Genomic DNA, 14,777 nt, shown 5'->3' on the forward strand with positions numbered 1-14,777 from the left:
ACGTAGTGAAGCCCATAGCCAACAGTGAAGCCTTTCAGCCACTAGAAGGAGTCCATTAGAGAGGAAGCAATGTATCCCGTGACCTGTACTCCATCCAAATGTCCAGAATATTCTTCTAAATGAGAACACATTTTTGCACTCAAAACCCTCAGGAACACAATGCACAAAGCTTTCATATAAGCCTAGACTACACACAATTGACCTATCGGTAAGTTGCTACTACTAACAACAAAGGTATGTAGTTAATTAACTTAAGATAGTTATCTATTATTACAAAGCCTGATGTTAAGGTTTAGCAAATATTTTGTTACATTGGTGGAATATTGTATTAAGGTCTGTCTCAGATCTCGTAAGGTTATGGCTTCGCTGATTTCCTTCAGAGTTTGTTCTTTGATTTTAGCTACCTAAAACAAAGGATTTTATGATTATTGCAGGTTCAAACATTTTCAGCCCTCTGCAGTATTCATTCAACCATAATTTTTAAGATCACATACCTTATTAGAGATAGAGTGGCTGAGAGGCTATGCTAAAAGGCTAGAATACCGGTTCTCTTCCAATGACAGTTTCAGTGTGAAAAGGCCTGAAAGACATTACATTGTACAAGACACCATCCCCCAGCAGTGAGGTGAATCAACAACTTTGTAGGTCTTACACCTACTTTGAACATCTCTCTTTACCAGTGGTTTTCAAACTATAGTTCCTGGGGACTATACAATCATTACCCCTTCATCTCTCCCCTCTCCTCTACACCTGCACTTTAGATTAGTGAAGACGATGTGTGTAAGGTCTTCAGAAAGAACAAGGGAAGAAAGGCCTGTCTGAAAACCTGTGCTAACTAACTGCAAAGTCCAGTCTTGTTTCAAACAGTCCACCATCATCCACATCCCAAAGAAACACAAAATTACTGTACTAAATGAATTTAGACCTGCTTTAGACCTTGGTTGTCATGATGGCATTTGAAAAACTGGTTTATCTGAAGGACATCACCGAAGGACATCTGGCTTATCTAAAGGACATCACTAGACCCTTACTGGACCTTCTGCAAGTTGCTTACCAAGCACTTTATCCTGCAACATCTTTACAAAACAGGGACTTATGTAATGGTCCTGTTCGTGGACTTCAGTTCTGCCATCATCTCAACACTGCTCCAAACCTAACTAACCCAGCTCTCTGTTTCTAGCTCTATCTCTCAGTGGATCACCAGTTTTCTGACAGATAAGCGAGTGAGAATTGATGAATTCACATCTAACAACTGAACCATCAGCAATGGGGCCTCTCAGGGATGTATTTTCTACCCACTGCTTTTCTGATGACACTACAGTCATCTGCCTTATCAGAGTCAAACAAGTCTGCTTACAGACATAAGATTAAAGATCTGGCTGTCTGGTGAAGACACAAGAAACAAGCTGATGGGGCGACATGGAGCTTAATACGCCTCAGAATAGTGGAGATGATAGTGGACTTCAGGAGAAAGCCCCTGGACTCACCATCATGTATAGCCACCACAATCGCTCAGGATCTCAAATAATCCAATCACATTAACCCTAATTTCAAATTGTGCTTTTGATTCAATTAGACTCGGCACGGTTTAGTACAGCACAGCTTGGCATGACTCAGTTTGGTTTGTATTTCCACTGCAGTTTAATACCACTTTAGAGTGAACAGGATTTTTTTTTTTTGTCTCCACTGCTGTGACTCCTGGAAAACACTTTCATTCCATGTCGCCCCATCAGCTTCTCAGCTATCAACGGGAGTAATGTCTCTACTTCCTAACAGATCATGAAACATTTTTGGTTGTTAAAAGCAGCTGCACTCATTTTAAACAGTTGCATGCATTTCTTTGCTGGTTGTGCTGATTTAAACCTAGCGGGTCTGTGTCTTGCACAAGTTAAATGAGGCAGGCAGTGACTATTTTCTATGGCCAGTCAGTGTTTAGCAGTGTATACGTCATGTTTTGGTAATGGTATGGTACAATTGGAATCTCAGACGAGGTGGTACTAAAAAAAAGTACCAGGTACGGAACCCAGTGGAAACCGTACCGTGCTGTACCCTGCATTGTAAAAACACCAAAAAAAATCTTGCAGAGGCAGTATTTTCCTTTGCCAGCTGAGGAAGTGTAACCTGCCACAGGAGCTGCTGTAACAGTTCTTCTCGGCAATCATTGAATTGTGATATAGATGGGCACCGTTGTGAAGGACATATATAAGAGATGCAGGTCAATAATCTATGAAGGTCCCACGGAACAGACTGGATCTGGTCAGACACTATGGGGGGCCATGTAGGGTCATATTGACACTATTCTAGCTATTCAGTCTAAGGAAATCAGCTGTGCCTTGAATTCTGTGTTTCTCAGTCTCAGTGAAGACAGGGAGTCTTGTCAGCTCTTTACCACATGAAGGTTTTTTTTTCAATTTGTTCCTTTAACACGGTTGAATAGTCTCCATCTACAAATATGGGATGAGCAAACCAGCCTAGCATGAAGTTTAGATAACGCTCAGCTGCTGCTACATCTTGATCACTTGAGGGATTTCTCGGCTCTGCCCAATCGGAATTAAGAGCAATGCCCACTTTTCCACCATGCAGTTTTCTGTAATTATCATATCATAGATATGTCAGGTGTCAACATATTTTAGAATATTATGTGTCACCTGCTAAAACAAACAAAGAATTGTCACTTTCTAAACTCATAAAATATATTATAATTCAGAATGACATACACACTTTGTAAGAATCGATTACTGGGTGTCTTACTCTTGGATTACTCCCAAGTTGCTCACTACCCACGGGCTGCCGAAGGTGATCCATGTTTTGACTCTGTCTACATAATGAGAGAAGCAGAAGTCAGAAAATTCTTTGAAAGGTCCACAACGGAGTCATTTTCCCAGCCACTGAGTCCCGCAGAGCTTGGGGAAGACAGACCAGTCAAAATTAGCTGGGAACGACCAATGAATAATAAAAAGCAGCCGATTTAGTAACCAGCTGTAAAATCTGACGACTATTCACTATTGTCAAGATGATTATATAATATTTTAAAAGACCACCACAAATAATTCTGTAACTTCCTCAATTCAAGAGGTGTCTCCAACTTTCAGTACTTTCATACTGCATGTTCCAAGAGAGGAAATTCGGTGAGTATTGTTCATTCAGTATTGAAACAAATAACTTTAAAATGTAAATTATGCAATTTTATTATAAATTATGTAATTTTGTAAGTTTGCCGTTTTAACAAATGCCTCAGCCTTTTAAACATGATTATAAACATTTACATGAGACTGAACATTTTGAAACTGCACTTCATGTAGTATGTGCAGGTGACTGAAGGTCCCTAAAAGTACTGCCCTAAAAGCCTGCAATCTGCATCAGTAATGGATTGTCCCAGCCTCCCAAATCATTCTTTGAAGAATTTGGGTACAGCAGTATACATATACACCCATACATTATTTTATATATATACACACACACACACACACACACACACACAAAAACACATACATATATATATATATTTAAAAATAAAAAAATTTTAAAAAAAACAATTATGTATGGTTAGAAACCTCAAATAAGTCAAATACTGGCCCAAAAACCAGCCTCAACAATATCAGTCAGTCGTTATTCAAGACCAGTTGTTGAAAGCACAGAAAAATGAACAATGAAGCATTTTTTTTAAACCAATGGTTTATTTTAAGATTACAAAATATTTTACAAAACCTTACAAAAAGCATTAGAAAATATAAAAAATTGAGATGATTCTGGAAAAATGTATCAAAAGATGGAAAACCTGGCTTTTAACAGACATGGGTGAATTAAATAGTTTCAAGATGACAGATTGCATCGGTACCGTGTATAAAACATTAGGCTCTATGGCTTTCAATTCTGAGACCTTATTGCTATTCAGTGTAAACTGCATTTGGACCAACTTATGATTTGCTTTTGCATAAAAAAGGAGACAAAATGTTACACCAGCACACAAAAAAAAAAAAAAAAAAAAAAAAAAAAAGGGGTGGAGGAAAAACAAAATTAAATGATTTTTTTTTTCTTTATTAGTGCTTTCAATTGTGTGAACACGTTCTCTAAAATGCTGAGTTTGCCTTTTTAACAGTTGGTCAAATGAAACGAAAGCCAAACTTTAGTTTAAAGCCTCAGAAAATAACAAGTAAACAAAAAGCAAACAAATAAGACTGAAATAGTAGCCTACAGAGAAGCTTTTTCAAAATAAGAGGGATAGTTACCAAAATACTTCTCATATACAGGTAAAGTACGCAATATGCAAATATAATATCAAAAGCTTCTTTGCAGATCAATAATTGATTCACAAGTATTCAAGCATTTTCCAGGTTTCCATTTTGTTCATTACAAACATACACTAATTGTGGACCGCTACTCAAAACACAGAACCGTTCTAAACACACTAAACTACATTTCTGATGTGGTTGTGCACTGGCTCGTCCATCTCGTTTTGGAATGGCAAAGATATGTAAACTCCAGTTTAAGGCATTTTTGAGATGCAACCCTTGGCACTTCATAAGAAGTGTGGTAAACAAATGGAAGAACCACAATTTATTTTCTCTATGAAAAAAAAAAACTAAACAAAAAAAGATGACAAGAAATGACGGACATTGCACAGTCGCCTAGTGACTGAGGAGTATAACAACCATCTTCCTAAATAGCATTCGGGCACTTTGGAGTATCAGGCAGACTGGCTGATGTCAAGTATAACTGGTTGGTGAGATGCTGCTTTCTGAGATTTTAACTTAGCATTCCCTTGCCATAATACTGCAGGACATTCTCACAGATTCACCAGTGCGCCCAAGGACACACATGCTCCACTCGGTACACACAATGTTCAGCAGCCAAACATAAAGTACACAACACGCACATACAGACACTTTCCGCTTTTCAAGATGAACAATGCCAACCACAGGTGGGGCGCTTTGTTGTGCAGGAAAGCAGATGATAGTCTATGAGTCCATCAAGCACGGATCCCTGGGAGACAAAAAGACAAGAAAAATAATTAACACTCACATATCTTCATGAAGTAACATTAGTCTTGAACTTCATTCTTCACATTTGATGATTTGATTTAAATATTTTTTTTTTTACATTTTATATCAAGGTGTATGCCATGCTTGCCTCTTTTTCTTTTGTTCCTCAATCTTTAAGCTACTGATTTTTAGTTTTGTATACTTCTTTAAAGGTCATTTATTTATTTTAGGAATATAACATGGTGTATTTTTTATTTGTTTTGTTAATAAAAGTTCTATGTTCTAGGTTTTTTTGTTGTTTTTTTCAACACTAATGTAAAAGTGAAAGTAATATGTGCATGATTCTTTTTTGAACTAGGTTATTTAAAAGTGAGGGAAACTGGGAAAACTCAAAGGCTATTTAAAAGGATTAAAAAGGAGGAAAAGCCAGGAAGATTAAAAACTCAAATGACCTCCCCAACAAGGTGATAACCGCAATACCGGTGTTGTTACACGTCAATTAATCGGTGAGGAAAGTTTTTTTTTTTAACAAGGCATCTGACAATGTGATATATGCATCTTACCAAATTGGTAATGAGAACAATTTAAAAATCTGCTGCAGTCAATAAAACGAAACCGTGGGTTTCAGTCATAATAAAAGCTCCATTAACATTCATTAATATTAGTATAGGAACATTACTGTTGTTCTGCTAAATGTAAACCAAGTTATTTGACAAATTACTTTAAGTAACAATAGTTACCCTCCCTGGTAATTGGTTACTTTTGTGAAAAATAACCAATTACATTTTGGTAACTTGGCCAAGACTGGTCATTACTAGATCACTATAAATAGTGTACTAACAGTAGCTCATTGGTAAAGGACAGATATATCAGTCAGAGAGAGAGAAATTCTTAATGTTAAATGTATAGTATACTTGTAATAATAAAATACATTAAACAAATATCAAATAGTGTGCATATATTTTTTGGTTGTCCTTTTACACGTTTTTTTTTTTTTTTTTTTTTTTTTTTTTTTTTTAAATTGTGACCCATATCTGATTTCATACCATCTGAAACATTGTGCATGTGTTGTTGTCATAGACTACATGACCAGTGCTGGTCGAATGAACCACAATTAGCAAAATTGTAGAAATTAGTTATTTTTATTGATTTATTGGAATCTAAGAAGAAGAAAAAAATGACTGAGCTGCAGTGGTTTGAGGTTAATAGAGTCAGCAAAGTTGATGAGAAAGATTAAAGTCTTCCTAGAGTTCTTATAAATAAATCACAACATTTTACACACACTTTTTATGAAGTCCAGCAGGTGATTTCCTCTTCTCTTTTACTATTAAATTAACATGTGACATAGGCATACACACACACACACACACACACAAAAATAAAGAAATTAAAGATAAAGAAGTTTTTCCTGCTTATGCGGAACTGGGTCACATTTACTCAATGGTGTAAATGGGGCCTATAAAACTACATTTTATAAATAAGTATAAATATTTTTTAATATTTGATACAATGTACTGTTTCTAAAACACATGCACACTATTGTTAATAACTATTGTTTTTTTTTGTCTTACCTTTTTCACATGTGCTTCCCTGCTTCTCCTGAGCGAAGTTCAGTCTGTTCTGCTCGACAGCAGTGCCGTTGGACTCTGGGCTGCTGCTGCGTGAAGGACTGCTCTCTCCATTCTGATAGACCATATCTAGATGCTGCTGGGCCAGTTTTAGGTGTCTGCGCAGACGGTCAATATCTCGTGATGACGACTCATCACCAAAAGACTCCCGACCCGAGTCCAAGTTATACTCCGGTTTCAATCCCATGGACAGCTTGTCTTTTTTCAGAGCAGTATGGTACCCTGGCGGGGCTGTGGGCACCTGTCTGCATATGGCGCCACGGGGGCGTGCGGCGCTATGATGACGTGACCGCCGCCGAAAAGCATCGCGGATTCCGCTGAGGCCCAGATGAAGAATCTCTAACACAGTGAGAGACAAACAGAGACAACTCACGGAATACATGATGAGCAGGAAGATGGTTTTCTCCGTGGGACGCGACACAAAACAGTCCACCGTGTGTGGACAGGGGCTGCGAGTGCACACGTACGAGGGGGCGACTTCGAAACCATACAGGATATACTGGCCAAAGAGAAAGCCCACCTCGAAAACAACCCGAGATAGAAGCTGCAGGATATACACCTTCAAGAGCCCGTCACGCTTTATCCTCCGGCGGCCGTCGTGTTTAGGGGCGGGCTTCTCGGGAGCTTTCTCTTTCTCAGGCAGGATCTCCTCCATCATCATGGGATCTTCCTCGCCATTGTCCTCAGCCTCCTCATAATCGCGGTTGGCTCCACGTTTAATCATGGGCATGCGTTTCCTGTTACTTGGCTTGTACTCGTCGTCATTCATGCGGGCGATCTTGTGCATAGCAAAGCCCAGGTACATAATAGTGGGAGTCGTGATCGTAATGATCTGAAAAACCCAAAACCTTACATGAGAGAGTGGTGCAAACGCATCGTAGCAGACATTTTCGCAACCAGGTTGCTGGGTGTTGCACACAAATTTGCTCTGTTCATCATAGTATATCGATTCTCCCCCAACAACAGTCAACACAATGCGAAAGATGATGAATAACGTGAGCCAGATCTTGCCCACGAAGGTGGAGTGGTTGGAGATTTCATCCAACAGCCGAGTAAGAAAACTCCAGCTCATGGTGCTTCAGGAAGAACCGCCGTCTCAGTCCTGCACAAGAAAAAAAAAGACATTAACTATTAGTAACTGAAAACAGCATCAAAAAGAAAATACATGGTACATTATGTATAATAATACAATATAAATATGGCCTTCCTGCCTACACCAACTGATAAAAGTTGCCTAATCTTAAAATAAAATCAGCACCTCACTTCCTAAGAACTTCAAATCAAACACGAATTTAGCAAAATTACAATGAATGCCTGAGGTGCTTTACTCCATTAGGAAAAAAATTCCTAGGAGCCTTCTAGAAAAGGCTTGATTAACAGGAAAGACCCACTAGATGGAGCTAAAAGTTAACTTTTCTAGCAAGCTTTTTCACAGAAACAAGTAAGCTAAGCAAAATGGTGATTCAAAACCCACCACAACCAATTAAAAAAAATTATAGAAAAACTAAGAACCATTTTAACTAAAATTAAATGAATTTTTAATTAATAAATACAGAAACAAACATTTGAGACCTAACAATATAAGCCCTAAATAAGTCCTAAATACACATTTACTTCATATTTACCTCATTTTGCACAGTCATTGTTCTTTTAATTATGTTTGGAAAAGAAGCAGGTTTACAGAAGGACCAAAAAAAAAAAAAAAAAAAAACATCTACATGAGGAGTTTACCACCTTAGTGTGATGTGACCTCCAGTGTGTAGCACCTACTTATTAAAACATTCAGTTACTCTAGTGTTAAGCAAATAAAAGCATCGGTCTCATGTAGACTTGACAGTTTGGTCAACTAAAGGCCCAGAAGTCACTGTGAAATTGGCAGCCCTAACAAAGTAAAACTCAAAACAGGCAACCAATTGAAAATAGTTTGTCACAAACTGGAGTCCAGCTACTTTAAGAGTAGAGAGAAGACGGGGTCATCTGTCGGTCTAATCAAACTGTGCAATCCACACCGGCTCCAAGTAAACAAAAGGCACTTCAGGCATGGCTGTGACTTGATTTTTCCATAAAGTTCAGTGTGTGAATTTATCAAAACATCTTGTAAAGACTCTCTAGGGTTCCCTCTTTTATTGACCACAGACTTTCAATGACTTTGTTCTTGATTAGTGGATGAGTATTTTCAAAGCAGCGCTAGAAAAATAGATTTAATAGAGACATTTTACTTGATTAGTATAGTAGTAAAGTCTATTAAAACTCTCCACAAACATTCTAGATTCCTTGATTTATCCATTTCCACAACCATGAGAGCCTCGACTCTTACTCCAGTCCAAGCCTGAATTCATATGAAAGTCATGGGAACTAGTGGTGACGTGCTGCCAATGGCCACAACTTCTGTCCAAGTGTTTATTAGAGACAGTTGCATGAAGTGGGGGACACGCTGTTGTGGTAGAGAACAGACTATGAGTGCCATTTAAAGGCTTCGAATCACTGTAATTTGTACTCTGTACAAAGGGCCACATCCGAATGCCGACAGCAGTACAATTGTGCGCTTGTCGTTTGCAACATTCCACAGCTGGTGCCCAGTTGGCCCTCAAATTACACATCAGCAGGGCCCCAAACGGTCTTTACGCTAACAACACACCTAGCCTGGCGGTCCTATAAAAGGTGTGATTTTACAACAGAGCTCAAACTCTTTTTGGTCGGTGACTGACAAATAGTCACTACTGATGTAGCAATAGACGAAGACTTTAGATCATATTTCAACTAATTAAGGCATAATCATTACGTAATTACAGATAAAGCCATAATCAGGATCAAAAAGAGTAGGAAAAAGGTTCAGGTTCTAAACTTAGAAAAAGCAGCAGAATTGGATTAAATGACTTCCATTATATATATATATATATATATATATATATATATATATATATATATATATATATATATATATATATATAATAAAAGTCAGTGGCTGCAGTTGTTTGGTTAACAACACTCTTCAAACTTTTTTTTAAACAAATCAATTCAGGCTTGAAATAACGGTCTCTCGCCGATACCTCAAACCTAACCCCGACTTTCTAAGTCAAGCTGCACCACACAGAGGAACCATTACCACGTCAGACAGTAACTTTAAGAGAGAGAACAGAGCGGGTCTGTGGAGACATCTGAGAAAGTAGTTATCGTTCCAATCCAGATTCCTTCAGCTCTGGGGAAAGGACAGGAGACTGGTGCTTACCTCAAAACAACATATCAGTTTCTAAGAAACTTGAGACCAGTTTGATGCAGAATCATCGCATGTAATGTGCATTTGCTGCAAGTTGACGTACATGTACACCTTTTTTAATAATTTCAAGAAATGATCAAAAGCATGGTGCCCACTTACCCTATACCACAAATGAAATTTACAAAATGTGTGTTTATGGACTACTCTGGCAATTCTGAAGTTTGAAACAAAATACTGGGCTTGTACTAAAATGAATCTTGATGTAATAGCTACAGTTTAAAAACTATAACTCTGGAAATCCTAGGGTTAGCAGTTGAGGGTTTTTTTATGTAAACATGCCAGTAATGACATAATAGCATAAAAAAAATCGCTTCATGTTTATTAGTTTTTGAATCTTAAATATCGAGGATTTAAAGAACAAACAAACTACGTTTAAACTACCAACAAACGTGAGCAGTTAAAAGGCATATTTCCGTAAAAGAAATAGGAAATGATAGTTTCTAGAGTAATTTGTTATGCTGTGAACCAATAGAAACAACTTGATTAAAATTCGGTATATTATCATGAGCCAAGAAATACAAGATGGGAAAATATCTGTAACAAATAAAAGGCAAAAAAAAAAAAGAAAACACGGAGCATACGGTTTTTGACCGTTCAACAAAAAAGTACTTTACTTCGGTAAACATTTAACGCTAACGTTACTCAAGCGCAACGTGTCGATGTGGACGCGCGCGAACGGTGGCGCGCTTTTACCTGAGGTGAATCTTTTTTGCTCCTCGAGAAGTAAGAGAGGAAAAAAGCCAACATCCCAAACAGCAGCGTGTCTGCGTTTCAACGCCGCTTTTGAGAAGAACGTAACTCTAATATCCACCACAGAAAGCTACGTACGGTCCGTCCGTTATCCCACAATTCCCATCCAGCTGTGCGTAAGTTTAAGTTACTATTGTTCTCCGACTGACGCAAGTAAGACGCGACAGTCCCTTATAAAACGACTCGAAGACGCCAATTTAACTCTAGTGATGCCGTTGATGAAAAACACGAGTATAAACCCCTCACACGACAACCGATAACGCATAAATTGGCTAAAAAACAAGACTATTTTGTTGGGTACGCACGAGATGTCACCAAAAAAAATCCGTTGGCGAATTTCAGTCAGTTGAGGAGCGGGAAAAAAAAACATACCTCGTTAAATCGATTTCCACACTTTCCTTCGGTCCTTCGTGAGAGTTTGGACGAACGCTTGAAATATCAACGCATCTTTCGGCTCTCTTTCACGATGAAAACCACGCTCGTCGTTAACCCATTCGGACTAGCATGTGCGTCCGCCGCACTCCGTCGTGGGGTTCATATAGCCTCAGAAACAAAGAGGCTACTGGCGCTCCTCCCGCCTGCGTACCCCACCCCCTTTCCAGGCCCGAGTATGAAATTTGATATAGTCTATTCCATAGAGTGTATTTCTTTAGCTTATACTCTTAACGTGATCGATTTTCACGTCATCACGTATTTTTCAGACATGTAAAAAATAATAAAAACGCCTGATTTCACAGTAGCAAACGACGCTAAGGAAATAGTTCAAGTGACAGCGTGTACCCCATATTATTGATTTTACGTTTCTGGTTAATGGTGGCTTTTATTTGTATCTTCAAAGTCACAGATTCGTAGTGATGGATGTATCGACACTAAAGTGTGCACGTTGCATTCTATTAATGTTTAGTTTAATTTAACTAACGATTTTATTATTTAGCATGAGAAAGTTGACCCGCCTAAATTTTAAAGTGCAGAAATATAGGTTTGTAAGATAGAAAAAACGGCTATGTGTCTGCATACAAGTAAAACATACTCATTCTGTGCATCTTCTGTATATTCATAAAACTGTTTTATGAAGTGGCGAGGTCATTTAAATTAGTATGATGTGATTAGAACTAAACAGGAAGGTCCCTAACTCCACACATAAATCTTAACATTGAGGGATAAATCACAAGGACAAAGTTTGTATGAATTAGCCACTGATTTGCTAAAATGTAAAATAGTTTCATAAAAATGTGTCGAGTATTCAGATTATTGCCAGTAAGCAAAATAAAGAACTTCTCTATTGAGATGTTTACATGCAAATATCGTTCTTTGTGCTCCATAGAAGAAATCATATTGGTTTGGAATGAAACGATGAACAAATGATGACAGGCTACTTTTCAGTACTCTAAATGCAATACTTAATTAATTTCTTTATCACATTACAAAACTGATTGTAAAATTAATACAGGACTGCATTTTGTTGACTGTATATTTTACAGTTCCTAAGCGTGTCACCAACATTTAAAAATCAGTCATTGAAAACCAGTTTGTTGTTGCCACATTTATTTCAATAAGCCATTGTTAATGTGGGGTTTTTATAACAATGTAACTATTTGTTATGTTGTCCTTCCTTTTTCCTCTTAAGTTGAATTGATGGATTTTTTCTTTTACATTTTTTTCTTCCTTCTTTAACTGGGTACAGACAGTAGACTGAGGAAAAAAAATGACAAACTAAGCAATACATCTGAATTTAAATGCAACACTTTTTCCATCGGTTCGTCATGCGATGACAATGATTATAGGGCAACAACTATAATCATGTCAGTATTCATCTTTGAATGCATGTTTTGTACAAGCAAGAAATTTATTGTGAAGCACACAAACAATTGGATTGTGAAAGGAATTAATTTCCAATTCTAAGAGCTATTTAATCACGTCTTATTTGATTTAAAAGGCATTTTTTATATATTTAACGTATTAACTATCCAACGGTCAGTGAACACCTGTTCAGAAAAAAAGAAACACCGCTCGAACCCAAAATGTCTTTTTTTGTAACCAACAGCTTTCCTTTTTCCTGTCGAGGATGGTGCTCGGAAGTTGTTGTTATTGAAGATCTTTCCTCCATTGCATTTTCTACAGGATGAGGCTGTAAGGGGGCTTCCTTTCTGAGTATGTTTTTAACAGAGCGACACAGGTTCAGCGCTTCCAAGCGTGGTTTAACAGAAAGATAGTTGCCTGTAATCTTCAATTAAAACGCATTTTTATTATTAACGCATTGTCAATGCACCCAACATTAGTGATTCTGCAAAGATTACATTTACATTTGTAAGGCAATGTGAGAGATGTTAACAAGTTTTCCACCGCCTCAAGGACTTGGCACTTGATTCTTCCATAGAGATGTTATCATGTTTTGTCTGGCATTCTTTTGAAATGCAATGCCGCTCATTTAGTAGTCAGAATTAGCGCTTCGTATCTTCTGGAATGCGATCTTTTCCAAAATGATGCATTACTTTTAATGCAATTTTAAGCATTATTAGTGGTGTTTAACTTAAGCAATAGTAATGCTGGTATTTCCTATGTTTTAGGGTTCAGACTCTGTTGTAAATGTTCTGTAGTGTTAAACTGGACACATCCTGCAATGTTTGCGCTACAGGCATGAATGTTTTTAGCCGTTTTTTAAATTCTGTATTTAACAATTTCTGTACGTCTCTTAAGATGCAGGAAAGTTAGTAGCTTTGACTCGTCAGGGCAGGCTCGTTTATGCAAGGGGTGAACGTTGTTGCCAACAGCAGTGAAAAGATGTGGAAATGCTTGACCACAAGCAGTTTAGCATGCTTTTCTGATGTGTAGTTTTTGCTTTAGTCAGCAGTGTGGCGGTGATAAGTCCTGACAGAATTCATGAGGGCTTCATTTGAATTCCATTTCTGTGATTAAGTAATTCTGTCAATCATTGTTGTGTTTTAAGCATACATTAAAACTCAGGGATTAATACTGCCTTAATATTAGTAATTATGTGTTTGTTCACATGCTTTGTTGTTGGAAAGAACGGATAGCATGGTGGATGGCCCATTCGTGAGTTCATGCTTATCTTTTTATTCTGGGGAAAACGTATTAATTAAATATACTATTGAACAGAAAACTTAATACTTTACATCTCACTGCCATACCCACAGAATAACTCAAGCTGAGCTAATTTTTCATCACAAACTACAACATTCAATATATAGGCTAATTAACCCTAAACAAAACGTCAAGACTTTTATTGAGCCTTTGTCATAATATTCTCTATGCTATGCATCCGTTTCTGTTAACTACAGAGCAGCGGTAATTTCACAGAAGATTCTTTGGCACAGGGACGTTTTTTCCTTTGCCAGGGTAAATTAGAAATCTATTTCAAATAAATCTCTATTGTGCCGGTTCATAGAAGAATCTGATAGCCTGCCAGTCAGATAAATGCAACTGTCTAATGTGGTTTGTTTCATGGTATTTTTATTGCTACCCACAACGCTTTTGACAAGAAAACAGACTTCCATATTCGAAACATGTGCGGACCTAATCACTTGCATCCTAAAGTGAACCTCCGCTGAAGTTTTTCCAGAGGTTGGTTATTGTTTAATAAACACAAACAGCCTAAACACCTTCAGTTGCAGTCACTGTGCTATTCAATGCTAGTAATTAGCTAATGCCATAAACTTACACGTAGTTGTTAGAGCTTAATTTATAGTTTTGCAGGGAAGTAGAATCAGGTGCCAACAGCCATAATGTTTACCACCTGTGTCGTTAAGCCTAATTTGTGCTTTACTTACTACACTTACTTTACTGTAATTTTAAATACTTTTACATGTTTTTCAGACTTCACAACTGTAGTTTTTCTGATTAAGAAAAAGCTCGATAATTTATATAATTCACTGAATTAATAATGTCTTTTTAATATTTTTTTTCGTAGTGCTGTTGACTTTGACAATGTGGTTGTAATCGCCAACACCACCATTGAAGCCTACGTGTTCATTTTTCAGTGGAACACATAGATGAATTTTGAAGAGCCCTTTATGTAAGGGACTAACCAATATGCATGTGTTCATACACTAATAATATTCCTTTCTGTCCAAATTTTACAGGTTTAAAAAATGATTGGTGCATCAAGGTTGGCGAAGTCAA

The 14,777-nt window shown here is 37.5% G+C and overlaps 1 protein-coding gene across 2 annotated transcripts; it reads right to left on the reverse strand.

The window, feature by feature from the left end:
• Nucleotides 1-4,022: 4,022 nt before the first annotated feature.
• Nucleotides 4,023-11,195, reverse strand: gjc4b (gap junction protein gamma 4b). Of its 2 annotated transcripts, none has more exons than XM_043249534.1 (3): nucleotides 11,010-11,195; nucleotides 6,554-7,712; nucleotides 4,023-4,983 (listed from the first exon to the last, which is right to left on the reverse strand). In XM_043249534.1, the coding sequence occupies exons 2-3, from the start codon at nucleotides 7,680-7,682 to the stop codon at nucleotides 4,970-4,972; spliced, it is 1,143 nt and encodes a 380-aa protein (XP_043105469.1). In that variant the 5' UTR covers nucleotides 7,683-7,712; nucleotides 11,010-11,195; the 3' UTR covers nucleotides 4,023-4,969. The 2 variants fall into 2 exon arrangements, with proteins under 2 accessions (XP_043105469.1, XP_043105470.1); XM_043249535.1 differs by lacking the exon at nucleotides 11,010-11,195 and adding an exon at nucleotides 10,581-10,761.
• Nucleotides 11,196-14,777: the final 3,582 nt, after the last annotated feature.

The sequence above is a fragment of the Puntigrus tetrazona genome, chromosome 9 (assembly GCF_018831695.1).
Source record: "Puntigrus tetrazona isolate hp1 chromosome 9, ASM1883169v1, whole genome shotgun sequence".
NCBI lineage: Eukaryota > Metazoa > Chordata > Actinopteri > Cypriniformes > Cyprinidae > Puntigrus > Puntigrus tetrazona.